The 25,779-nt window shown below is 72.0% G+C and overlaps 2 protein-coding genes across 3 annotated transcripts; one reads left to right on the forward strand and one right to left on the reverse strand.

Moving 5' to 3' along the window:
- The first annotated feature begins 1,049 nt into the window (after nt 1-1,049).
- Nucleotides 1,050-15,846, forward strand: HCN2 (hyperpolarization activated cyclic nucleotide gated potassium and sodium channel 2). 2 transcript variants are annotated; one of them, XM_070058447.2, is made up of 8 exons: nt 1,050-1,708; nt 8,278-8,701; nt 10,010-10,171; nt 11,201-11,419; nt 11,973-12,119; nt 13,373-13,613; nt 13,711-13,875; nt 14,717-15,846. In XM_070058447.2, the coding sequence occupies exons 1-8, from the start codon at nt 1,101-1,103 to the stop codon at nt 15,844-15,846; spliced, it is 3,096 nt and encodes a 1,031-aa protein (XP_069914548.2). In that variant the 5' UTR covers nt 1,050-1,100. The 2 variants fall into 2 exon arrangements, with proteins under 2 accessions (XP_069914548.2, XP_051686094.1); XM_051830134.3 differs by having other exon boundaries at nt 14,688-15,797.
- On the reverse strand, nt 15,791-24,863 carry POLRMT (RNA polymerase mitochondrial). The gene is made up of 21 exons (XM_070058441.2): nt 24,710-24,863; nt 24,306-24,404; nt 23,181-23,782; nt 22,372-22,502; nt 21,959-22,148; nt 20,786-20,935; nt 20,541-20,705; nt 20,054-20,224; nt 19,740-19,964; nt 18,858-19,646; nt 18,601-18,723; nt 18,367-18,489; nt 18,035-18,214; nt 17,506-17,592; nt 17,311-17,424; nt 17,170-17,222; nt 16,866-16,964; nt 16,707-16,779; nt 16,527-16,618; nt 15,977-16,053; nt 15,791-15,888 (listed from the first exon to the last, which is right to left on the reverse strand). The coding sequence occupies exons 1-21, from the start codon at nt 24,795-24,797 to the stop codon at nt 15,839-15,841; spliced, it is 3,681 nt and encodes a 1,226-aa protein (XP_069914542.2). The 5' UTR covers nt 24,798-24,863; the 3' UTR covers nt 15,791-15,838.
- Between the last annotated feature and the right edge of the window lie 916 nt (nt 24,864-25,779).

The following is a 25,779-nucleotide window of genomic DNA, read 5'->3' on the forward strand; positions in this document are numbered from 1 at the left end:
CTGGGCCCCTGCTGTGGGCATGGCCCGCCCTTGAGCTGGCCATGTCCACCTCCCCTGGTGCCCAGATGCGCCTCAGGGCTCTGGCAGCCGGCCCACCCGGCACATCCCCATGGTAGACATACAGAGCCCACCTCTGCTGGGTGGGCCGTGGCACTGCCAATGCCACCACCGAGAGCCGCCTGGGAGACAGCTGCTCTGTGGCCGGCACAGAGTCCCCAGGGTGTGGGGCAGTTCGGCAGGGCACGGGATGGCACGCCAGCCCGCACACCCTCTGCACCCGGCCGGCGTCTACAGGTGCAGGGACCCCTTGAACCTCTGCCCTTGGAAACAGACCCCAGCAGGTACCACCTTGGTGGCCCAGCAGGACCGCAGGTGGCGGCGGGGGGGGCTCCAACCTGCTGAGTGGCAGACCCCTCACTGCCCCTTCCTCACCCACTCTGGGAGTCGGGGGTGGAGGCCAAGGTCACTGGGGTCCCTGGCTTCAGCCCCAGAGGCTGGGAAGAGGGGGGCACCCAGGGGCCGAGCTCTGGGACTCTCTGGCCCCAGCACCCCGTCAAGGTCCCCGCTGGACTCCAGCGCACCGTGTGGGGGGGTGTCTCCAGAGCCCGTGGTGGCCACGACCGCCACCCTCGTCGTGCTGGACTCTTTCTCGCTTCCCCGCTGCGCAGGTCCTGGGGAAGGGGAGACACACGGGACCCCCAGTGGCCTGCCCTCCCCGCACGCCTCAGAGGTCTGTGCCCAGAGCGCGCCTGATGGCCGCGAAGAACGCACTTTTGTGGCGGAAATCTGCGGGCCGAGCCGTGACCTTGGGCTTGTCCTTCGCTCGGCCGCGCGGGCCTCAGTTTCCCCTCGGCTGCCTCCGCGGGCCCGGGGGCCGCATGACCTTGGGCGTCCGACCCCCCCGGCCTCAGTTTCCTCCGCCAGGGCGCGGCGCGCGGGCAGGGGGCGCGGGCAGAGGCGGGGCGACCGCCCCCGCCCCGCCCCCGCGGTCGAGACTCCGCCCCCCGCCGCGCCCCGCCCCGCCCCCGCGCCCCTCCCTCGGGCTCGGGCCGGCGGCGGCGGCGGCCGCTCCGCTCCGCACTGCCCGGCGCCGCCTCGCCATGGACGCGCGCGGGGGCGGCGGGCGGCCCGGGGAGAGCCCGGGCGCGACCCCCGCACCACCGCCGCCGCCGCCGCCGCCGCCGCCCGCGCCCCCCCAGCAGCAGCCGCCGCCGCCCGCGCCGCCCCCGGGCCCCGCGCCCCCAGCGGAGCCCGCCCGGCCCGAGCCCGCGGCCCCCGGGGCGGCGGACGAGGGCGGCCCGCGCGCCCGGCTCCGGAGCCGCGACAGCTCGTGCGGCCGCCCGGGCACCCCCGGCGCGGCTAGCGCGGCCAAGGGCAGCCCGAACGGCGAGTGCGGGCGCGGCGAGCCGCAGTGCAGCCCCGCGGGGCCCGAGGGCCCGGCGCGCGGCCCCAAGGTGTCGTTCTCGTGCCGCGGGGCGGCCGCGGGCGCGGGGCCGGCGGATGAGGCGGGCAGCGAGGAGGCGGGCCCGGCCGGGGAACCGCGCGGCAGCCAGGCCAGCTTCATGCAGCGCCAGCTGGGCGCGCTCCTGCAGCCCGGCGTCAACAAGTTCTCGCTGCGCATGTTCGGCAGCCAGAAGGCGGTGGAGCGTGAGCAGGAGCGCGTCAAGTCCGCGGGGGCCTGGATCATCCACCCGTACAGCGACTTCAGGTAGCGCGCGCCTGGCTGCTGGGCCCCTGGGTGACCTCCGGCGCGCCGGGACGCGCGAGGCTCCGCCCTCAGGGGCCCCGGAGCGCCCCCTTCCCCGAGCGCGTCAAGTCCGCGGGGGCCCGGATCATCCACCCGCCCGGCGACTCCAGGTAGCGCGCGGGCCGTCCTCGGGGGGCGCCCTCTCCCCCGCGCCCTGTCGCAGGACGCGGCGGCAGAGCCCGGGGCTGCGCGCTGAGGACGAGTGGAGGGCAACGCGGCCTTCCAGGAGGAAGGGAGGGCGGCGGGGAACGGGTTAAGTGGGGCCCGCGGGCCTGAGCGGGGCGGCGCGCGGCGTCTCCGCGAGCCGCGGGAGCTGTGCGGGGTGAAGGTGGGCGTGTAGCCGCCGACGCGAGTGAGAGCGGTTCGTGCGCGCCCAGGCGCCGGGCCGGGTCCAGAGCTGGGCCGCTGTGAGTGGCGTCCTCTCTCCCCGGGCGCGGGGCTCCGGGGGACGCGGGCCCGGTGGTGCGGGAGGCGTGCGCCGGGTGTGTCCGGGCTGCGTGCGCGCGTGCGGGGTGAGTGGGGCGCCTCTGGGGCTCTCCTGGCCCGCGCTCAGGGCGCGCGCGACTTCAGCACCGCGGACAGCGCCCGGGCCCGCCGCGCCCTCCGTCCTGGCTGTCCTCGCCCGCGCCTGGGCCCACCGAGCCGGGATTCTCCTCTGCTCCCGGACGCCCCCTACCCAGGCCTGGGGAGCAGGGTCTGTGGGACCTTCTGGTTCCCGACCCCTCCCCACCCTCAGTGCCTGAGAACTGCAGGCTCTGGGGTCCAGGGCCACGGAACAAAGTCCAGTTCCCAGTGGTGCAGTCAGACCCCGCCAGCAGCCTGACCTTGCCAACCCCTGTCCAGCTCGGGGAAGCTCGGGTGGGTCCTGTCTTGGACACAGGACGGTCAGGAGCCATGGGTTTCCTGCTCTTTGCCCAGCCCCGGTGCCAGCTGGTCAGAGGGCTGCGTCCCCCCTCCAGCCCAGTTCCCTCCAGCATGACCGCCCCACCCCCAGCAGGACGCCTATGGGCGGGGAGTGGGTACAGGGCTGAGGCTGGGCACTGAGCCAGCCGTCCCTTCCCTGGGCAGTAAGAGGCCTTGGGCTTCCTCCTGCTGGGGGCAGCTGTCCCCAGGGTGGGTGGGAGATGCTGTGGGCAGTGGAGGCTCCTCCAACTGCTGTGACCAAGTGAGGGGCCAGCCAGACAGATGAATCGTCTCTGGGGGCTGGGGAGGCACACGTGGGTGGGACCCAGTGGCCACATTATTTTATTATTTTTAAGATTAACCAATTAATTAATTTGAAAGGCAGAGTTACAGAGAGAGAGGTCTTACACCTGCTGGTTCACTCCTCAGTTGGCCGAGGCTGCTGGGGCTGGATCAGGTTGAAGCCAGGAGCTTCCTGTGGGTCTCCCACATGGGTGCAGGGGCCCAAGCACTTGGGCCACCCTCCACTGCTTTCCCGGGCCATAGCAGGGAGCTGTATCGGAAGTGGAGCAGCTGCGACTCGAACCAGCGCCCATGTGGGGCGCTGGCCCCGATTAGCCACATTTTAAAAAGGGACCTAAAAGTTTCCGAGCAAGGTCACTCGGGCCTCAGGCCCTGCTGTGGTCGCCATGTGCCCCCTGACCCTGGGATTCCACAGAGACAGACCCACACTGCGGGCACCCAGCTCAATGCAGGACACTGACTTCTGCCGTGGTGTGGTGGGTGCACGGCCTGTGGGGAGCGGGACGGACAGACCTGGGGCAGGCAGTGGACAGCGTGAGAGCCAGGGGCTGCTGGACCTGAGTGGGACCAACGCAAACACTGAAGTTTGTTCTCCTGTGGACTTGGACAAGAACCTGTGTGTGCTCATGCGTGTGTCTGTGTCTCATGTGTCTCTGTGTCTGCGTGTCCGTCTGTGAGGGGTGCTGGCCAGGGTCCTCTCCATGTCCCCTTCACGTTGTCCTTCCTTCCTCACGGCGCTGTGGGGCGGGCACTGTCTGAGGCCCTTGACCATGGGGCCCGTCCCAGGCCAGTGCTGTCCCCTCCTCGAGCGTGAGGTTTGCTTCCTGCCCCGGATTCCTCTTCAATAAAGCGGCCTGGGCCCACCTAGGACCCTTAGGGCCTGCCGAGCAGGGATGCTGTTCCGGTTCCAGGTCCAGGCAGAGGGGGGCAGGTGGAAGGAGGGGTCCTGGGCAGAGGACACTCGAGGGGCAGGGGGCTCAGGCTAGATGGCCTGATGGCGGCCGCGGCGGTACTCGCTGACTCTCAGGGCCTCCTTCTGGGTAGGGGAAGGTCGTGGCCCCAGCTCTCCTCACCCTGCACCTCTGCATGGGCCTCTTCCAGTCCACAGCACACGTGTGCCACGCTGCTGAGAGACAGGGGGCAGGGGCCACATCCTCCAGTCCCCCACGGTGGCCACTGGGTGGCCATGGCAGGTGTTTCTTCCCTAACTCCCTGCTTGGGAAACTTGCCCTACTGTGACCTAGGGGTCCCCGCTCAGCTTCCTGCTGCCTGGCCTCTGACCCTCACCCCACATCCGGCCAGCCCAGGGCCCCGTGCCCCCTGCCCATGCCCGCAGTGCCGCCCCAGGCTTCTCTGGCCAGTGAGCGTCCCTGGCAGGGGAGCCGGCATCTCTGTCTCTTAATCTGTGACACCTGCTGTGCCGCCCCAGCTCAGACCCTAATCCCTCTAATCCCTCTGGGATTTACTCCCTGATTCCTGGCTGCCTCCCGCTCCACTCCAACCTCACACCCCGCGGGGAGGGCCCCGCCTCCACACTGGGGCCTCAGCAGGAGCTGAGGACCCCTGGGGCTGAGCAGCAGAGCTGCAAGCTGGCCCCTCACAGCCTGACGTGCCTCGGTTTCCCCACCGTCACCCGAGCTGGTGTCTGATCAAGCCGGCTGCCGTGGGACCAGACGACCTTCGGGGTCAGGGAGCTCCCGAGGCCGGACGGTGACCCGGGGGTCTGAGCAGGGAAGTGGCTGGTCCAGCTGCACAGTGGGGGTGGAGGTGGGGCTGGGTCTTCCCAACACCCCAGGTGCTTCCCGGTGGCCCTGTCTCTGGGGCCAGCAGCCCCCGCCCCGTGGTGCCCAGGTCACTGGTGGGCAGTGTCCAGTCCGGGCCAGCCGAGTTGGGCCCTGGCCAGCCTCTGGCTCTCGCAGACAGAGCTGCTGTGCGTGCCTGGGTATAAATTGCTTTTTAATGACTTTCTCTTCCTTTTGGATGATTTCCTCTGGATCCGTTCCCCGAGGTGGACGCCAGGCACCGCGTGGGCCGTGCTGGGCAGGGGCGGGGCCTGTGGGAGCTCCTGCCCGGGACAACATCCAGGCCTTTCTCTGCCTGCATTGAGATAGGGGGGTGGGTTCAGGCCCAGCCCCTCTCATGGCTGCCCGCTCAGCCACGGGACCCCTGCCCTGGGTGGCCTCTGCCCCACCCCCAAGCTCCCACGGAGCTCCCAGCCTCCCCTCCAGTGCTACCATGAAGCCTCTGACCCTCTTCCCCCGACCCCAAATCCTGTGTGGAGCCCCTGACTCTCTCCACCCCCCTCAGTGCTCCCGGAGAGTCCCTGACCCCCCCCCCCCGCCCAGTGCCCCCATGATGCTCCACACCCTCGGTCTCTCCCTGGGTTCTAGGCCCACAGACCGCTGCATGGTCTGAGAGCGACTCGGTTTCCGACTTCTACGCGCGTCTGCTTTACTTAACAACTTTATTTGACTGAAACACAGAGGCAGACAGGTGTTCCCCAGGGACTGGGACCTGCAGAGAGGGAGGACGCAGGCGTCCCACGAGCCTCCTAACAGGACCACCTGCCCTGGGGCGGGGCCTGGAAGGCGGTGGGGCCACTGGGGTGGGGCTGGGGCGGGGCCTAACCTGAGTCTGTGTCTCTGGCTTCCTGGTGTTGGGGCCCGGTTGGGGAAGCCAGACCGGCGCGACTTGGACCTCAGACTCTGGGAGCCTCCTGCCCTCCCGGGTGCTCGGCGGGCATCTCTTCATGCGGGAAAGACTGACACCGCTCACCGGCCCAGAGCCATGGGCTGTAACTACACCAAGACAGGCTGGGCAGGTGGGGGCGGCTGCGGTGGAGGCGAGGGTTCCTGGGTGCCGGACGGCGGGGAGCTTGCAGGGGGCCAGGTGGCCAGGCTAGCAGGCTGCAGCAGGGAGCGGGGGCCGGCCGGAGGGCTGGCCGCCTGGCCCCGCTGAGCTGACACGTCTCCCTGCGCGGCCGCTCCCGCGGGCCCAGGTGTGCTGGCCTCCGACAGCGGGTGTGCAGCGTGCGCTCCCCCCCCCCCCCCCGCAAGAGGCGCGCCGGGCTGCAGAGACGAGGCCCCGGCGTGCGAGGGGGGCAGCCTGGGCCCAGGGTGTTCCTCCTGCCGGCCCTGTCTCCTTGCTGTTTGGAAGCGGGTAGAGACCCCCCCCATCTCTTGGTTCACTCCTGAAATGCCCCCAACAGCCAGCTCCATGCCACACGCCCCCCCGTGGATTTATTTTAAAGATTTATTTATTTATTTGAAAGTCAGAGTTACACACAGAGAGAGAGGGAGAGGTCTTCCATCCACTGGTTCACTCCCCAATGGGCCACAGTGGCCGGAGCTGCGCCGCTCCAAAGCCAGGAACCTGGAGCTTCTTCAGGGTCTCCCACGTGGACTTGGGCCATCCTCTACTGCTTTCCCAGGCCACAGCAGAGAGCTGGATCAGAAGTGGAGCAGCCGCCGGCGCCGCGGCTCACTAGGATAATCCTCCGCCTTGCGGCGCCGGCACACCAGGTTCTAGTCCCAGTCGGGGCGCCAGATTCTGTCCCAGTTGCCCCTCTTCCAGGCCAGCTCTCTGCTGTGGCCTGGGAGTGCAGTGGAGGATGGCCCAAGTGCTTGGGCCCTGCACCCCATGGGAGACCAGGAGGGGCACCTGGCTCCTGGCTTCGGATCAGCGCAGTGCGCCGGCCACAGCGTGCCAGCCGCAGCGGCCATTGGAGGGTGAACCAAAGGCAAAGGAAGACCTTTCTCTCTGTCTCTCTCTCTCTCTCACTGTCCACTCTGCCTGTCAAAAAAAAAAAAAAAAAAAAGAAGTGGAGCAGCCAGGACTCGAACCGGTGCCCACATGGGATGCCGGCCCTGCAGGTGGCGGCTTTACCTGCTATGCCACAGCGCCAGCACCCCCAGGGCCTGTCTTGATTTCTCAGGGTCCCAGCGGGAAGGACGTGGTCAGGGTGGAGCAGAGCAGGATGCCAGACATGGGGGCTGTGACGCAGCCGTGGGTGCAGCCGTGGGTTCCTTGGCCTGGGCAGCCTGGTGTGAACAGAACCTGGCCCCTGAGTGTGTGCAGAAACTTAAACCCCAAAGCTGTGGAGGCGGAGCCCCAGGAGTTTGGGGGGGGGGCAGGGCCCGGGAGGGGCTGGCTGGCCGCCAGGCACCCACTCCTCCCGTGATCGCTGTCCACTGTGTTGTCGGCAGACACCGGGGGCCCCGGGGTTGAACCCTGAACCCCAAGCCACCAGCCGGAGGGAAGCTTCTCCTGGCCAGGCACCTGTCAGGTGCTGTCCGTTGTGAGCACGTGCCCATGCCCAGGCTCCTGTCCTGGCCCATGCCCAGTGCTCTGGGACGCGGTCAGCGGAGTGACCACCCTGGCTCTGGGGGGCTGATGGCCCTGTGCCCAGTGCTCCGGGACACGGTCAGCGGAGTGACCGCCTGGCTCTGGGGGGCTGATGGCCCTGTGCCCAGTGCTCCGGGACGCGGTCAGTGGAGTGACCGCCCTGGCTCTGGGGGGCTGATGGCATTTTCCCCACCGCCAAGGGGCCTGTGCTCATCCCTGCCAGGTGCTCGCTCCCAGCCTGCCATCTGCCGGGGTGGGGGGGAAGGCCTCTTCTGCCCCCAGGTGGAGTCCTGGGGTTGACCTTGGGCTGTCGGGACGCAGCCCATCATTCCTGTGCCTGCGGCTGCCGGAGCCAACGCCAGACCTTGCCAAGTCCCGTGGGCCTCAGCCTCTCCCCTCTCTCTACGCCCTGGACAGGCACCTGGGCTGCACCCGGCGCCTTCTGATCCAGCGCCCAGGCCCCTCCCCACCCCACCCTGGGGGCAGCTGTCCTTCAGGCCTTGGGAGCATTCTGTGTGCACTGAGTGCCCTTGGCCTTGGTGAGGTCCAGGCGTGGTCAGCGCCTCTGGGTGGAGGACTCCCCATCCTTGACATTGTCCTGGGGTGGCCAGCGGCAGCAGGAGAGCAGAGGCCCCGCCTTGGTGAGGTCCAGGCGTGGTCAGCGCTGCGGGGGGGTGGCAGCCCCCATCCTTGACGTTGTCCTGGGGTGGTCAGCACCAGCTGGGGAGCAGGGGCCCCGCCTTGGTGAGGTCCAGGCGTGGTCAGCGCCGCAGGGCGGGGGACTCCCCATCCTGGGTTGTCCAGGCATGGTCAGCGCCGCGGGGCGGGGGACTCCCCATCCTGGGTTGTCCAGGCGTGGTCAGCGCCGCGGGGCGGGGGACTCCCCATTCTTGACATTGTCCAGGCGTGGTCAGCGCCGCGGGGCGGGGGACTCCCCGTCCTGGGTTGTCCAGGCACGCAGGCCTGCCCTTCCTCCGCAGGTTCTACTGGGACTTCACCATGCTGCTGTTCATGGTGGGCAACCTGATCATCATCCCCGTGGGCATCACCTTCTTCAAGGACGAGACCACCGCCCCCTGGATCGTCTTCAACGTGGTCTCCGACACCTTCTTCCTCCTGGACCTGGCGCTCAACTTCCGCACGGGCATCGTGGTGGAGGACAACACGGAGATCATCCTGGACCCCGAGAAGATCAAGCGCAGGTACCTGCGCACGTGGTTCGTGGTGGACTTCGTGTCCTCCATCCCCGTGGACTACATCTTCCTCATCGTGGAGAAGGGCATCGACTCCGAGGTCTACAAGACGGCGCGCGCCCTGCGCATCGTGCGCTTCACCAAGATCCTCAGCCTGCTGCGCCTGCTGCGGCTGTCGCGGCTCATCCGCTACATCCACCAGTGGGAGGAGGTGCGGGGCGGGGCCTCGGGGCGGGGCCTGTGCAGCACCAGTGGGAGGAGGTGCGGGGCGGGGCCTCGGGGCGGGGCCTGTGCAGCACCAGTGGGAGGAGGTGCGGGGCGGGGCCTCGGGGCGGGGCCTGTGCAGCACCAGTGGGAGGAGGTGCGGGGCGGGGCCTCGGGGCGGGGCCTGTGCAGCACCAGTGGGAGGAGGGGCGGGGCGGGGCCTCGGGGCGGGGCCTGTGCAGCACCAGTGGGAGGAGGGGTGGGGCGGGGCCTCGGGGCGGGGCCTGTGCAGCACCAGTGGGAGGAGGGGCGGGGCGGGGCCTCGGGGCGGGGCCTGTGCAGCACCAGTGGGAGGAGGGGCGGGGCCTCGGGGCGGGGCCTGTGCAGCACCAGTGGGAGGAGGTGTGGGGCGGGGCCTCGGGGCGGGGCCTGTGCTCGCTCCAGTGGGAGGAGGGGCGGGGCGGGGCCTCGGGGCAGGGCCTGTGCAGCACCAGTGGGAGGAGGTGCAGGGCGGGGCCTCGGGGTGGGGCCTGTGCAGCACCAGTGGGAGGAGGGGCGGGGCCTCGGGGGGGCCTTGCTCCAGTGGGAGGGGGATGGGGGGCGGGGCCTCGGGGCGGGGCCTGTGCAGCACCAGTGGGAGGAGGGGTGGGGGGCGGGGCCTTGCTCCAGTGGAGGAGGTGCGGGGGCGGGGCCTGTGCACGCACCAGTGGGAGATGTGGGGCGGGGCCTCAGTGCGGGGCCTGTGCTGGCTGCAGTGGGAGGAGGGGCGGGGGCGGGGCCTCATGGGGCGGGGCTTGCAGTTGCACCAGTGGGAGGTGGTGCGGGGCGGGGCCTGTGCACACACTAGTGGAGGAGGTGCGGGGGGCGGGGCTTGTGCATGAACTAGTGGGAGGAGGTGGTCGGGGCGGGGCCTTGCAGCACCAGTGGGAGGAGGTAAAGTTGGGACCTGTGGCATGGGGTGGGGCTCTGACCGTGCAGGGGCCATGAGGGACACATGGGCAGGGGTGGGAGGGAGGGGCGGCCCCATCTGCAGAGGCAGGCCTCTGGCTGTAGGGATGGAGCCATGAGGGCCCCAGGCCAGGTTCTTGGCCTTGATGGGGACCAGGGTGAGGCAGGGCTGGGGTGTTGGGGAAGCTGGGTTAGAAGGGGGACCAGGGACAGTCCCCTCACCCTGTAGTCCCGCCTCCAGCCCCGGACCCAAAGGGACCCCACTCCCACCATGCCTCGCAGGGCCGGGAGTCCAGGGTGCCAGGGTGGCCTGGGAGGCGGCAGGGCGGGGCCGCGTGTGAGGCCTGCGGCCCTGCCCCACCCCCAGATCTTCCACATGACCTATGACCTGGCCAGCGCGGTGATGCGCATCTGCAACCTCATCAGCATGATGCTGCTGCTGTGCCACTGGGACGGCTGCCTGCAGTTCCTGGTGCCCATGCTGCAGGACTTCCCGCAGGACTGCTGGGTGTCCATCAACAAGATGGTGGTGAGCCGGCCCCGCCCCGCCCCGCTGTCCATCAGCAGCATGGTGGGGAGCCCGGGCCCCGCCCTGCTGTCCATCAGCATCATGGTGGTGAGCCCAGGCCCCGCCCCCGCCCCTGGTGTCCATCAACATCATGGTGGTGAGCCCAGGCCCCGCCCCTACCCCTGGTGTCCGTCAAGATCATGGTGGTGAGCCCAGGCCCTGCCCCTGGTGTCCATCAGCATCATGGTGGAGAGCCGGCCCCACCCCCTGTCCATCAACATCATGGTGAGTCTCGCCCCCTCTCATTGGCTGGGCCGTTGCCTCTGCCCCCGCCCTCCCCAGAGGGGTCAGTACCCAGCGTTTTATGTAGGACTCAGGCATTTTTTAGAGAATTACTTGAAAGGTGGAGTGAGCGAGATCTTCCATCCGCTTGTTCACTCCCCACATGGCCACGACAGCCAGGGCTGGGCCAGACTGAAGCCGGGAGCCTCCCCAGGGTCTCCCTCGCGGGTGCAGGGGCCCAGGGACCTGGGCCACCCTCTGCTGCTTTCCCAGGCCACGGCAGGGAGCTGGATCGGAAGTGGAGCAGCCGGGCCTGGACCTGGTGCTCCAACATGGGGTGCAGCGTGGCAGGTGGCAACTGACGGCGGCCCACGGTGCTGTCCTGTCCTGGGCGTTTGTGGCCTGGGACCCGGGTGCTCGTGTGCTGGGGGCGCTGCCCACCCCGAGCTGGTGTGGGCCATTCAGCCGGTGCCATGGGGGCGTAGTTACCCCTTTAGTTACCCGTGCATGTTCACATGATCCCTCCCTCCCTCCCCCAGCGAGAGCAGAGTGGCCCAGCCTGGGGGCCCTGAGGCCAGGATGCAGGAGCCCAAGGCCCACTCCAGCCCAACTGCCCTCCGGTCTGGGTCCGAGCCCCCCAGCTGGCCTTGCCTTGCGGCCCCTGAGCGCCCACGCCCCCGGGGCGCACAGACAGCCCCTGCATCTCTGTCACCTCTGCGTGGGGGTGGGGGAGGGGCATGGCCCACCCATCCGCTGCTCCCCTTGCAGAACCACTCGTGGAGCGAGCTCTACTCGTTCGCGCTGTTCAAGGCCATGAGCCACATGCTGTGCATCGGGTACGGGCGGCAGGCGCCCGAGAGCATGACGGACATCTGGCTGACCATGTTGAGCATGATCGTGGGCGCCACCTGCTACGCCATGTTCATCGGCCACGCCACGGCCCTCATCCAGTCGCTGGATTCCTCGCGGCGCCAGTACCAGGAGAAGGTCGGGGCGGGGTGGGGGCGGCGGGGACCCAGAGGGAGGCAGCCCTGGCCCTAGGGCTCCCCAGAGCTCCGACTCGGTCTACCCCAAGTCCAAGGCCGTGCCCAGTCCCCTCCGGATGCTGTGCTGTCCGCCCTGCCGGCTGGCCCTGGCCCGGGCCCAAGAGCTCCCCCCCACCCCGGCAGTGCCAGCCGGGCCCGGCAGGGTCAGTCGGGTCAGCTGGGCCCCGTGCCAGGCGCCCCGGTGTCCGGAAGCCGGGGGCCTCACGCCCAGACAGGAGCTGGTGCTGCCACCCTCCCGCCGCCACGCGCCCGCTGAGCTCAGGGCAGCTGCGGCCAGGGGGGAGCGGGGGCCGGGACACCCCAGGGTGCCGCCCTGGGACAGCAGGGCCTGGCACCCACACCCCTGTCCTGCTGGGGGGGGGTGGCGCCTTCGGAAGGAACAGGGAGCAGAGCCAGGGCTGTCCTGCAGGTGTTAAGGCTTGGATTTCGGGGCGCCGCGCCCCCCTCCGGAGCTGGGCGGCCCGAGCTGAGCCCTGTCCACGCCCCGCCCACAGTACAAGCAGGTGGAGCAGTACATGTCCTTCCACAAGCTGCCCGCGGACTTCCGGCAGAAGATCCACGACTACTACGAGCACCGCTACCAGGGGAAGATGTTCGACGAGGAGAGCATCCTGGGCGAGCTGAGCGCGCCGCTGCGCGAGGTGCGGGCCGGGCGGGGCGTGCGGGGGCGGGGCGGGCCGGGCGGGGCGCGCGGGGGCGGGGCGGGCCGCTGCGCGAGGTGCGGGCCGGGCGGGACTCGCGGGGGCGGGGCGGGGCGGGCCGCTGCGCGAGGTGCGGGCCGGGCGGGGCGTGCGGGGGCGGGGCGGGCCGCTGCGCGAGGTGCGGGCCGGGCGGGACGCGCGGGGGCGGGGCGGGGCGGGCCGCTGCGCGAGGTGCGGGCCGGGCGGGGCGTGCGGGGGCGGGGCGGGCCGCTGCGCGAGGTGCGGGGCAGGGCTGGGCCAGAGCGGGACGTGTGGGGGCGGGGCGCACGCCGGGGCCTGCGCGGGACGTGTGGGGGTGGGGCACACTCTGGGGCCTGCGCAGCACCGCCAGCTCTGTGGCGCCCACCTGAGACAGGCCTTCCCTGTGCATCGAGGCCAAGATGTGGGGGGGCCGTGCGCCTGCCGCAGGCGCTGGGGGACGAAGGGACCGTCTGTCCTCTCAGGGACACTGCACCTCCGTGGGCTCTGACCCCGGCCGGCCCCAGATGGGGCGCACACCCTCAGGGCTCCCAGGAGGCAGGCGCTGTGGTTGACGTGGCTGGAGGGGCTTCATGGGGACCCTCCGCACCCCCACCCGCCACGCCCCCTGCCTGAGGCCGGGCAGCTCTCGCACGGTCACGGTGCCGCTGTGTGTGGCCGCTGACTCTGTCTTGACGGTTGTCTGCTACTTTTTCTGCGGTACACAGTGAGCGCTCCATGTATGCTCGCTTCTACAGGAGCTGGACACGTGCGCTCACTCCTACTTGTGTAGCTGGGAGCTGGACAAGCCCCGCCTTGTAGTATACACTCAGGGCTTCCTGTACAAAGATCCTGCAGGGTCAGCCCCTACTGTCTGTATACAGCAGGCACCCAGTATACACTTGTGCACAGGGCATACGGCAGGCACACAGCACGCACGTGAACACCGGGCTGGCGGTACGCCCGGGGCCACCCCGAGACGTCTGTGCTCCCGAGTGACCTTGGCGGGCTGGCCAGTAGCAGCCACAGCCCTGCGCGGCCGGGACACAGGAGTGCGGCCGCGGTCACGGCCGGCCCGCAGGGCCCCCCCCCCCCGCCCCCAGGTTTGTTGCCGGCCTCCTCCCGCGGGCGCGGCGGGCAGCCACGGCCGGCGCCCGCCCGATCGCCGCCGGACACTTGCTCTGAGCCGGGCCAGCGGCGCCGCCGCCCGGCCCCACTCCCGCCCCTGCCCGCAGGAGATCGTCAACTTCAACTGCCGGAAGCTGGTGGCCTCCATGCCGCTGTTCGCCAACGCCGACCCCAACTTCGTGACGGCCATGCTGACCAAGCTGCGCTTCGAGGTCTTCCAGCCCGGGGACTACATCATCCGCGAGGGCACCATCGGCAAGAAGATGTACTTCATCCAGCACGGCGTGGTGGGCGTGCTCACCAAGGGCAGCAAGGAGATGAAGCTGGCCGACGGCTCCTACTTCGGGGGTGCGCGCCGGCGGGCGGGGCGGGGCGGGGCGGGGGCGGGGCGGGGGCGGGGGGGCGCTAGGCCCCGCGGCTGTCTGAGTCCGCCGCATCCCCGCAGAGATCTGCCTGCTGACGCGGGGCCGGCGCACGGCCAGCGTGCGGGCCGACACCTACTGCCGCCTCTACTCGCTGAGCGTGGACAACTTTAACGAGGTGCTGGAGGAGTACCCCATGATGCGGCGCGCCTTCGAGACCGTGGCCATCGACCGCCTGGACCGCATCGGTGAGTGCCACGGGCGCCTCCCGTCCAGCCGTACAGGAGGGGCAGCGGCCGGCCTGCAGGGAGCAGGGGGCAGAGGGAGCAGGAGCAGCCACGGGAGTTCTCCGGGGGGGGGGGGGCCTGGGGGGGCTGCAGTCCACAGCGGGGGCAGGGATGGGGGCCCCAGGGTGGTGGTGAGGAGTGTGCAGACGCTGGACAAGCAGGCCCTCGGTATTCAGAAGGCACGCGTGGACAGGACAAGCACTGTACACAGCAGGTGCTCGCACTTGCAGATGGCACGAGCTAGCTGGACTTGCTGTATACAGCAGGCACTCAGTACATAAGTGCACTCGGCAAGTGCGTACAGGGTCGGAGGCTCGCTCCACACTGCAGGGAGGAGCTGCCGTGGGTGCCGGGTGCACGGTGGTGCCAACATGTGTCGGGGTGCACACAGCGGGCGCCGCAGTGCTGAGGGACTGCCCCCGCCCCCACCCCGCCGCGGTGCTGAGGCGCAGCCCCTGCCCCCGTGCCCACGCCCTGCCCCCACCCCGCCGCTGGGGGGCTGCCCCTGCGCCCTGCCCCCACCCCGCCGCTGGGGGGCTGCCCCTGCGCCCTGCCCACGCCCTGCCCCCACCCCGCCGCTGGGGGCTGCCCCTGCGCCGTGCCCACACCCTGCCCCCACCCCGCCGCTGGGGGCTGCCCCTGCGCCGTGCCCACGCCCTGCCCCCACCCCGCCGCTGGGGGCTGCCCCTGCGCCGTGCCCACGCCCTGCCCCACCCCGCCGCTGCGGGGGGCGCTGCCCCTGCGCCGTGCCCACGCCCTGCCCCCACCCGCAGGTAAGAAGAACTCCCTCCTCCTGCACAAGGTGCAGCACGACCTCAGCTCGGGCGTGTTCAACAACCAGGAAAACGCCATCATCCAGGAGATCGTCAAGTACGACCGCGAGATGGTGCAGCAGGCGGGGCTGGGCCAGCGCGGCCTCTTCCCGCCGCCGCCGCCGCCGCAGGCCACCTCGGCCATCGCCACGCTGCAGCAGGCCGTGGCCATGAGCTTCTGCCCGCAGGTGGCACGCCCGCTCGTGGGCCCGCTGGCGCTAGGCTCACCATGCCTCCTGCGCCGCCCACCGCCGGGGCCCGCGCCCGCCGCCTCGCCAGGCCCCGCGCCTGCCGCCAGCCCCCCGGGCGCGCCTGCCAGCCCCCGAGTCCCGCGGACCTCGCCCTACGGCGCCACGCCCAGCTCACCCGCCGGGCCCCGCGCCGGGCCCGCACTGCCCGCACGCCGCCTGAGCCGTGCATCGCGCCCACTGTCGGCCTCACAGCCCTCGCTGCCCCACGGCGCGCCGGGGCCCTCGGCCGCCACAGCGGTGCGCCCCGCCAGCAGCTCCACGCCGCGCCTGGGCCCTGCACCCACTCCGCGGGCCGCTGCGCCCAGCCCGGACCGCAGGGACTCGGCCTCGCCCGGGGCAGGCGGCGGCCTCGACCCGCTGGACTCCGCGCGCTCACGCCTTTCGTCCAACTTGTGACCCCTGCCGCGCCGCCCCAGGGGCCCGGGCGGGCCGGGGGCGGGGTCATCCAGACCAAAGCCATCGCGCGCTGCCGCTGCCCGCCCAGAAGCCATAGAGGAGTCCTAGGTAGCTGCAGCCGGAAGGGCGGGCCGGGCCTGGCCGCACCCCCCATCGCCCCGCGCCCACCCCCATCGCCCCCGCCCCGCCCCCACGGCGGCTCCGCTGCGTGCCGCGAGGGGGCGCCTTCACCTCGGTGCCTGCAGGGTGGGGCCGCCGTCCCGCGGGGTTTCCCAGTGCTGCCCCCACCGCGCTCACGCAATAACCGCCGGCTCTCGCGGTCACGCACCCCACGGGGGCCTCCCGGGCCGAGAGCCGAGGCGGCAGCGCCCCCACGCCCCCCCACCTCCATTCCGCGCAATAAACGACAGCATCGCGCCCGGCAGGGCGGCCGCGGCTTTATTGGGGGGGGGGGCGGGGCGGCGCTCAGCTGAAGAAGTAGGTGGAGTGCTTCACCTGCTCCAGGTCGAAGGCCCCTGCGGAGGGAGGAGGCAGCACTGAGCGCGGGCTCCGGCGCGCACGGGGCGGGTGGGCAGGCGGGTGGGCGGGCCCCCGTCCCCTTACCCGTCTCGGGCACCGCCAGCAGCGTCTCCCGAAGCCTGGTGGCGTGGAGGCGCTGGGAGAGCTTCTGCGACCTGGGGCTGGGGCGGGCGGGGTGAGGGACGAGCGCGGGGGTGGGGTGAGGCTCCGGTGTGTGTGGGGGGGGGACTGGGCCGGGCCTCACCTGGGGCTGGGGCGGGCGGGGTGAGGGACGAGCGCGGGGGGTCTGGGCTGGGTGGGGGTGAGGCTCTGGTGTGGGGGGGAACTGGCCCGGGTGGGGGTGAGGCTCTGGTGGTGGTGGGGGTAACTGGCCCGGGCGGGGGTGAGGCTCTGGGGGGGGGGGCTGGGCCGGGCCGGGCCTCACCTGGGGCTGGGGACCGGCGGGGGGTGGGGGGGTAACTGGCCCGGGCGGGGGTGAGCTCTGGTGGGGGGGGTAACTGGCCCGGGCGGGGGTGAGCTCTGGTGGGGGGGGGGTAACTGGCCCGGGCGGGGGTGAGCTCTGGTGGGGGGGGTAACTGGCCCGGGCGGGAGTGAGCTCTGGGGGGGGGGGGGGCTGGGCCGGGCCGGGCCTCACCTGGGGCTGGGGCAGTACCGCTGCACCAGGAACCGGGACAGGTCCTGCAGGATGGGCTGGCTGTGCAGGTGGACGAACTGCTCGCGGCACACCTGGGGGGGGCGCCAGGAGCCAGGCTCAGGGCACCCGGGCCTGCCCGCGCTGGGGCCCCGGGCGGCGGTGGGCAGGGGCGCAGGGTACCTCGTTCATGACGGGGACGTCGGCCGCGTGTGTCCAGAAGCAGTCGTGGACGGACACAAAGGTCAGGCCCTTCCTGGTGGGGGGGACACTGTTGCTGGCCCTGCCCCCGCAGCTCTGGGTGGGGAGCCCTGCCCCGCCCCGCGCCGCCCCCGGGCCCACCTGTAGCAGTGCAGGGCGGTGAGCATCATGTGGGAGGAGTCCAGCGAGTGGATGAAGTTGGGGGGGAACCCGTTCCTCTGCTTCAGCACGTTGGGCTTCCTGCGGGGCCGTGGGGGGGGGCGTGTGTGAGGGGCCGGCACCGCCCCCCAGGCCGTGTGTGAGGGCCCAGGCCCGCCCCCCGGGCTGTGTGTGAGGGGCCCGGCACCGCCCCCCGGGCCGTGTGTCCCCCAGGGCCGTGTGTCCCCCGGGGCCCTGTGTGAGGGGGGCCGTGTGTGAGGGGGGCCCAGGCCCGCCCCCCACTCACTGGCTGGTGTCCGCACTGACGCTGCAGGAGACGCTCTGGATGCCCCCTTTGACCTGCAGGCGGGGCGGGGCAGGTGCGGGCGATGGGTGAGTCCCGTCCAGGCCCCGCGGGGGTGGGGGGTGGGGGGCGGGCGCGGCGTACCAGCAGCTTGGCGTCCCGGTGGTAAGGCTGCACGACCGGGATGCCCAGGGGCGTGACCCACTCCACCGCCGAGCCCGCGTGGGAGATGAGCCGGGCGCTCTCAGTCAGCCAGTGCTGCGGGACAGGGCGCCGTGAGGAGGGGGCGGTGGGGAGGGGCTGTGAGGGGCCGTGGGGAGGGCCGGGGGGGGCGCGCACCTGAATGGCCCGGGTGCCCGAGAACATCTCCTGCAGGCTGTGGAACACCTGCCGCACCAGGTAGTGGGAGGCCTCCCACACCAGCTCCTGCGGGGGGAGGGGTTAGAGCAGAGGGGCGGGGCCCTGGCCTCCCACACCAGCTCCTGCGGGGGGAGGGGTTAGAGCAGAGGGGCGGGGCCCAGGCCTCCCACACCAGCTCCTGCGGGGGAGGGGTTAGAGCAGAGGGGCGGGGCCCTGGTCTCCCACACCAGCTCCTGCGGGGGGAGGGGTTAGAGCAGAGGGGCGGGGCCCTGGTCTCCCACACCAGCTCCTGTGGAGGAGGGGTTAGAGCAGAGGGGGCGGGTCCAGGCCTCCCACACCAGCTCCCGCGGGGAAGGGGGGATACTGAGGGTATGGGGGACACAGTGGGTGGGGCCGGGCCTCCCACACCAGCTCCCGCGGCGGGGGATGGGTGATACTGAGGGTATGGGGGACACAGGGGGCGGGGCCGGGCCTCCCACGCCAGCTCCCGCGGGGGGCACGGCCGCACCTGGGGGAAGTCGCTGAGTTCGCGGAGGCGCTTCTCGATCTGTAGGCGCCCGCCGTAGCGCGTGACGCCGTACACCACCGTCATCACCGTCTGCTTCACCACCTTGCGGCTGACGAAGCCCTCGAGGGCCCGGGCCACCTGCATGCCCTGCTCCGCGTCGCGCCTGCGCAGTACCTCCACCTGGCGGAGGCGGGCGGCTGGGCTGAGGAGGCTCCAGCGGGGGGGGGGGGCGGCAGGCGGAGGCTGTGGGCGTCACCCTGGGGCCTGCCCCACCCAGGGTCTCAACAGTGAGCCAGGGCTCCCGGGCCCGGCGGGGAGGGGCGGCCGCCCACCTGCACGGCCACCCCGCTGTACACGTCCTGCGGCAGGTCCGAGGGCAGCAGGTTCACGGAGGCGGCGCCCACGCTGTCGCGGCCCAGGGCGGCGTAGTGCTGCAGGCCATTGCAGGAGCCGTCCTGGGGGAGGGGGGGCAGCCTCAGCGGGACCACCACTCGCCTCAGGACAAGAGGTGCCGGGGGTCAGGGGTCGTGGCTGAAGCCGCACCGTGCGCCCAGCACCGTGCTCACCTGGTGCACGGGGAGGTGGGAGATGTGGGCGGCCGGGTCGGGGGCTCGCACGGCGCGCGCCACCTCCATGCAGCAGGCCAGGGTTTGCCAGGGCTCGTCGGCCTCCATCCACCACTTGCGGCCCTGCAGGGGGCACCAGAGAGCTGAGCCCAGGGGTCCCTGCGTCCGCGGGGCTACCCTTGGGCCAGGAGCCAGGGGCCGCGGGGAGGACAGGGAGCCAGGGGCGCCCCAGGAGCTGCCCAGGCGGGGCAGCCCACCGTCATGGGCCGGTCCGCCGAGTCCAAGATGTCGTCCATGACCTCGTCGGCGAAGGCCAGGCGGGCCTGCAGGGACTCGCGCTTCTTGAGCCCGGTGAGGTTCACCAGGTGGATCTTGAGCCAGTCGAGCCCGTGGGGGCCCAGCGGGCGGCCGTGGGCGAACTCCAGCAGGGCGCGGGCCAGGTCGCTGCCCAGGTGGTTGAAGTGGGGCGGGCAGGGGTAGGTGCGACCCCGGAAGTCCATGTTGTGGGGCAGCCAGAAGACGCGGTGCCGCAGGTGCTGGGCCAGCGAGAGGCGGTACAGGGCGTCCGCACGCAGGCTGTGCATCTCGCGGGCCGCCTTCAGGCACCGCGCCAGCTCCCGCCGCAGCTCTGCCTTGCGGGCCGGCGAGCTGCCGGGGGGCAGGCGGCCCTCGGGCGGCCGGGGGGCCTCGGAGGGCGGGGCGGGCACGCCCAGGCGGGGGCAGCCCTTGGCCCTGAAGAGCTGCAGCACCAGGTCCAGCACCGGGCCGTTGACGCGCCAGGCGCAGTTGCCCAGCTGGGTGAGGGCGTCCAGGGCCCCGTGCAGCTGGGCGGGCGGGCAGCGCTCCAGGAGCCGCTGGTGCTGCGTGGTGCCCTCCACCGCCCGCATCAGCTTGGTGGGGCTCAGCAGGAAGGCGCCGGTGTGGGGCGACGTCCAGGGCAGCGGGGGGCACAGCATGGGCACCTCGGACGCCTCGAAGGTCAGCGTGGGCTCGGCCGCGGCCACCAGCAGCTGCGAGTAGGCCGGGTGTGGCTTCAAGATGCCGATCTGGGGGGAGGCGGGGGCGGGTGAGAGCCCGGCCGCCGCGCTGCGGGGGGGGGGGGGCAGGCCTGACCGCGGTGGGGGGGGCCCTCAGCGCACCTGGCGGAAGCTGCGGAAGGAGTACACGTGGTACAGCACCGGGATGAGCCTGCAGGCGCCGTGCGGCGCGGCCAGGCTGCGGGGCATCCGCACCGCCTGCACCAGCACCTCGGCCAGCTGCTTGCCCAGCTGCAGCAGCACCAGCAGCGGCCAGGGCTGCGGCGGCGGCGGCGTGGGCGCCCCCAGGGTCTCCCAGTACTGCCGCGGCAGGCAGGGCTCGGCCACCTGTGGGAAGCTCCGTCAGGGGGCACGGGAGGGCCGGGGCCGGCGGGGGGGGGGGGGGGCGGGCGGGGGCGCGCGCGGCCGCCGCTCACCTGCGTGTCGGAGGCCAGCAGGTGCAGGTACCGCAGGTAGTGGCGCTGGAGCCGCTGCGCCTCGCCGCTGAGCCGCTTGCTCTGCACCGCGTGGCGGCTGAAGGTCCGCAGCCCCAGGTCGTGGGCCAGGGTGACGAGCGACTCCCCCTGGGCGGGCAGCGCCTGCAGGGTCTGGGGGAGGCGGCGGTGAGCCCAGGGCCGCCCGCCCGCCCTGCCCCACCCCGCCCGGGCACAGGCGCACCTGCAGGGTCTGGGGGAGGCGGCGGTGAGCCCAGGGCCGCCCCCCCCGCCCCCCCGCCCCGCCCGGGCACAGGCGCTCCTGCAGGGTCTGGGGGAGGCGGCGGTGAGCCCAGGGCCGCCCCCCCCCGCCCTGCCCCGCCCCGCCCGGGCACAGGCGCACCTGCAGGGTCTGGAGGAGGCCGCGGTAAGCCCAGGGCCGCCCGCCCGCCCCCGCCCCGCCCCCCTCCCCGCCCGGGCACAGGCGCACCTGCATGAGCATCCGCACCAGCTCCCGCTCGCTGAGCAGGCACAGGAAGGGGTAGAGGGACGGGCGGCCCTCGTGGGCCTCCCGCGCCAGGCTGGCCTTGGTCTCCTGCAGTGTCCGCCGCAGGGCCGCCTCCCACTGCGCACGCAGCGCCTTCAGGGTCTGTCGCTGCGGGCAGACGCGGGCCAGGTCACCCCCGCCTCCCTCAGGGCAAAGCCTGCAGGCGGAGGGCGGGCGGGGGCCCTTACCGCGTGCAGCATCTCCTTGGTGGGCGGGAGGGCCTTCTCCACGGACTCCACGTGGACGCTGCTGCCCAGCTCCATGCGCAGCTGCTGCTGGAACAGCCTCTGCAGGGTCTTCAGGGGCAGGGGCAGCTTGGGGTAGGACGCGGGGCCGTCCTGCGGGCGCGAGGGGCGTGAGGCCAGCCCGGCACGGCCTGGCTCGGGGGGTGGGCCCTGGGGCACGGCGGGAGGGGCCGGGGGCCACATCCCCCGTGTCTGCACTCGCTTCCCACACCTGGACCCGCGCGAGCACACGCAGCCCACTCGAACAGGAAGGCGTCAGGCGTGGCCGTGCAGGTGCGGCCAGCGAATCCACGCGGGATCGCTCGGCTCCACTCGCCTCCTGCAGGGCGCGCCCTGTACGCGGGTCCCTGGGCCCGCGCGGGAGCCCAGACAGCTCTGGCTCCCGCTTCCCTCGCAGGCGCCGGGCGTGAGGCAGCGGATAAAGACGTCTCTGAGAGAGGAGCTGACTCTAACACACGAGCTAAAGACACCACTAAAGCCAGAGCGCTGAGAATCGAGACCAAATGTCCACATGGAACCAGAGGGGAACGGACACTCCGGAGGTGTGGCCACTCGGAGCCATGCCACACCCACACGGACACGCCACGTGGTGTGCCACGCAGCGCCACACGGACATGCCACGCGGTGTGCCACGCTGCAGCCACACGGACATGCCACGCGGTGTGCCACGCAGAGCCACGTCGCAGCCACACGGACATGCCACGCGGTGTGCCACGCAGAGCCACGTCGCACCAAGACACACCACACATGAGCCATACAGAGCTGCACCACACCCACATGGACACGCCAGCCTGTGCCATGCAGAGCCAGGCCACACAGCCGGGAGCAGGGCTGCAGCCCTGACCCGTGCTACAGCACAGAGGGCCACGAGGATGGCACGCTCACGAGACGCAGGCACAGAGGCCACACCGCGGGGGACTCCACTGACAGGAGACACCACAACAGAGAAATCCAGACAGCAGTGGATTTGTGGTTGCAGGGGCGGGCGAAAGGGCAGGCTGCCGGAGGCCTCCTGCGTGCCCCCGGCCCCGCCCACCCCACTCGGGCCCTCCCGCTGGGGGCCCTTGGCTGCCGACCACACCCCACCGCGCCCCCGTGCGCCAGGCTGAGGCTCACCGTGTCGTAGACCTCCCTGAGCAGTGTGGAGGTGTTGAGCTGGGGAGTGGGCCGCGGCGCGGGGGGGCTGAAGGCGGGCTCGGCCTTGACAATGGCCCTGAGGAGCAGGGCGCGCTCCTCCTCCGACAGGGCCGTGTCGGTGAAGAGCTGGGCCGGCTGCAGCCCGTCCTGGCGCATCTGCTGCAGACACCTGGGGCGGGGGGCGGGGCGGCGCTGGGACGGCGTCTCCCGTCTCCCCAGAGCTGGGACGGTGTCTCCCGTCTCCCCAGAGCTGGGACGGTGTCTCCCGTCTCCCCGGGGCTGGGACGGTGTCTCCCGTCTCCCATCTCCCGAGCCTCGCGGGGCGGGGGCGGCGCTGGACGGCGTCTCCCGTCTCCCCGGAGCCCACCCGCAGCACAGCCTCCTCCCGCTACCTTCTGACAATGCCGGCGTCCTGGTCCCGCCGCCCCATGCACTGCAGGGCGGCGGCGTAGGACTGCGCGTCGGGGGCGAGGCCGGCGTCTCTGACCATGAACAGCACGTACAGCAGCTCCCGGAAGGCGCCCTGCGGACAGGGCGACGCGGGCCGGTGCGGGGGCCGCCGCAGCCTCCTGAGTGCTTCTGCCCTCCCCTCCCCCCACGGAGCTGGGAGCCCGGCACCAGCGGGCACTCCCCGGTCACTCAGGACACAGGGGCGGGGGCATGGTCTCTGCAGGGGGCCCGGGGCGGGTGGAAGCCACACTGGCTGGGAGCTCGGACCTTCCCCACTGAGTGTCCAGAGGGAGACAACCCAGCCGCGCTGGCCAGCAGCCAGGCAGGGCAGGAAGACACCTCCCAGGGCAGCCTTGGGCAGGAAAACCCCACGCACCCAGCACGCGGGCCGCTCGACCAGCTCCCCGTCCCCGTGCCCAGGGACGGTCACCCGGCCCCACCACAGACCCGACTGCTCTGATGGCCACGTTGCCGCCCAGCCGGTCCCCTGCTGCCACCAAGAACCCGAGCTCCCCCGTGACAGCGTCTGTGCACGGCACGGCACGGCCCTAAGTGGGGACCGGCGGCCAAGGCGCATACCCTGGGGTGGGCAAAGGCGGGGCGGCAAACACCCGCGTCAGGCGGGCAGGCTCCCAGGCCAGACGCCGCGGAGGGCCCGCGGGCAGGCCGGAAACCGTGTGGGACTACCACCCGGGGGTTCCTAAGGTGAGGACGGGACGTGGGGCCGGCCCTGCCGCGCACGCGCGCTCACCTTGCGCGCCCAGCCGAGCAGGACGGCGTTGTACATGGCGAGGGTGAGCAGCGGCTGCCGGCGGGGCCGGCTGTGGTAGGTGACCAGCACGTGGTGCGCCAGGGGCAGGTGCTCGGTGAGGACGCAGCACTCCAGGAAGGCCAGCAGCCTCTGCTGCTGGCCCGAGGGGGGCCCCCGCCTGCGGCCCGGGGCCTGCGCCTCCTCGCGGTTCAGCCTCTGAGGGGCCTCCTGCAGGGCCTGGGCCAGCCGCTCCTCCCAGGGGCTCTCGGGAGCCCCCCGGGCCCCCCGCTGCAGGCAGCTGGCCAGCTGCGCGCTCAGCAGCCGCGGCTCCACGCGCAGGGCCCGGAGCGGCAGCTGCTGGGCGCGCGCCTGCAGCTTCAGCTCCAGCCGCTGGCGCCGCCTCTGCAGCGCCTGCTGCTCCTTCTCCAGTTTGTCCGCCCAGCGGCTGCGCGGCTCTGGCGCGGCGCCCGCCCGGGCCTGCCGGGGTCGCGGGGGGCCGCCATCCCCACCGCCGCGATCCGGGAGCCGGGCCACCTCCAGCCTCTTCACCGTCACCTCCGACACGTTCTCCGCCTGGAGCTGCCGCACCCGCGCCTCCAGCACTGCGGGGGAGGGGGCGGTCAGGGGACCCCCAGCTCTACAAGCCCCTCCTCCCCAGCCTCCCGCCCAGAGCGCCGCACCAGCACTGGGGTCCCTCCAAGAGGGCACCGCCGCTGCCCGGCCGGGCGCGAGCTTTGCGCTCGTCTGCTCAGGCCTGCGCCCCCCAAACACAGAACCTGGGAACGTGGGGCGCTGACCGTCCCCGCCCCCGCCCCCGTCCCGTTCCAGGCACTGGAGCGGAGCCTGGACGGCCCCAGTGCACTGGGCGCAGGAGACGCCGGGGGTGGGCAAAGCCCTGGGCGTCTGCGCTCGCGGAGGGGGACGAGAGAGGGGACGGGGGTCGGGGGTGACACGATCCGCTCTGGGCTTTGCTTTAAAACCGGAGGCGAGGCAGGGGAGAGGCGGCGGCTGAAGCTGGCGGCTCGCCGGCTCCCGCCTGCACCCGCTGCCCGGCCTCCCCGTCCGTGCGGCGGGGAGCCCACGAGGGAACCAGGAACCAGGGAAGGCGCCCCCCAGCCGGCTCACCCTCCAGCAGATGCGCGCGGCCCCAGTCCTTCCGGGGGTCCTGCTCACAGGGGCTGGCCGACGAACTCCGGCTGCGGCCCAGGGCGCCCCTGAGGGTCCCTGCGGGAGAAGGCAAGCAAGCTGAAGGGGGCGGGGGTCGTCCCGCACGGAAACCGCGGGGTCGGCGGCCCTAGCTCAGGGGGCATGGCCGTCGGTCCCAGGCAGGACCCGAGGCTCAAGGCCAAGGGCTCCAACCCCAGCAGGGGTCGGGAACGCCCAGTCAAACCCGCGCCCACGGCCGCAGGACCCCAAAGGGGCAGAGGGCCCGAGGCCAGGGGCGGCAGAGCTCGCGTCCAGAGAAGCCCAAGGCCCCGGCTGCAGAGGCGTCCCCCCACCCCAGGCCACGCGCCCCATCCCCGCGTTACCTTCCTCGGCCAGGAGCGCGGGGCAGCCCGAGGGGCGCAGCGCCTGCCTGAGCCCCGCCGCGCCGCGGCCCCAGCGCAGCGCCGACATGCCGCCCGCCGCGCCGCCCCGCGCACGCGCGCGCGTGCCGCCTGCCGGGTGTTGTGGTCCCGCTGCCGACGGCGGCTGCGCAGAGGCGCGCAGGGCGGAAGTGCGCCGCCGGGACCACAACTCCCAGGGAGCCGCGCGGCCCGGAGACAGGAGGGCATGCGCCGGCGGAGCGCACTGATTGGCCGCACCCTCAGTTCCCAAGGAGAAGCGAGTGTAACCGTGGCAACCCGGACGCGTCTCGGTCCGGCCTGGGGACCCCGGACTATCCTGCGATTAGGGCAGCGCCCTGCAGTGTAGCGCTTCCGCCCGTGGCCCGCGTGGGTCCAAGCACGAATTTTGGGTGGAAACTACTTTTTAAAAACGATGTGCTTCTGGGGCCGGCATAGTAGTTGCGTAGGAGGCTAAGCCTCTGCAGCGCCGGCGTCCCACACGGACGCCAGTTCGACTCCCGGCTGCTCCTCTTCTGATCCAGCTCTTTGCTATGGCCTGGGAAAGCAGTGGAAGATGGCCCAAGTCCTTGGGCCCCTGGCCCCACGTGGGACACCCGGAAAAAGCTCCTGGCTTCGGATCGGCTCATTTCCGGCCGTTGAGGCCATTTGGGGAGTGAACCATCGGATGGAAGACCTCTCTCTCTGTCTCCCGCCCTCCCCCCTCCCTCCCTCTCTCTCTCCCGCCCTCCCTCCCTCTCAGACCTCTCTCTCTCTCCTGCCCTGCCCCTCCCTCCCTCCCTCCCTCTCTCTCTTCCTCCCGCCCTCCCCCCCCCCCCGCCTTTGCTGAACAGGTGCACCGATCTCCTCCTAGCCCCCTTGTAGGCGGTGTCTCCCTGTGTCAGGTGCTGTGATCACAGCTGCATCAGATGCCACCTGCTCTGCAGGAGGCCTGACCCTCTGACCTTTGACCCCTGTAGACCTCGCTGGCCCTGGCCTGGCCCAGCCCTGCCTGCTGCCTCCAATCTCCCAGTGGCTGGGAGATTGATCTCCCC

Source organism: Oryctolagus cuniculus, chromosome 16 (assembly GCF_051225735.1).
Source record: "Oryctolagus cuniculus isolate XC-2025 breed Fujian yellow rabbit chromosome 16, ASM5122573v1, whole genome shotgun sequence".
NCBI lineage: Eukaryota > Metazoa > Chordata > Mammalia > Lagomorpha > Leporidae > Oryctolagus > Oryctolagus cuniculus.

Coding starts and splice junctions, on each gene's coding strand:
- HCN2 (XM_070058447.2), top strand. CDS start 1,101: ATGGACGCGCGCGGGGGCGGCGGGCGGCCCGGGGAGAGCCCGGGCGCG. Junction 12,120..13,372: donor TGAGCGCGCCGCTGCGCGAG/GTGCGGGCCGGG, acceptor CCCTGCCCGCAG/GAGATCGTCAACTTCAACTG. Junction 13,614..13,710: donor CGACGGCTCCTACTTCGGGG/GTGCGCGCCGGC, acceptor GCATCCCCGCAG/AGATCTGCCTGCTGACGCGG.
- POLRMT (XM_070058441.2), bottom strand. CDS start 24,797: ATGTCGGCGCTGCGCTGGGGCCGCGGCGCGGCGGGGCTCAGGCAGGCG. Junction 20,936..21,958: donor TCAGGGAGGTCTACGACACG/GTGAGCCTCAGC, acceptor TCGCGCCCGCAG/GACGGCCCCGCGTCCTACCC. Junction 18,490..18,600: donor CCCACCTCCCCGTGCACCAG/GTGAGCACGGTG, acceptor CCCCTCCCCCAG/GACGGCTCCTGCAATGGCCT.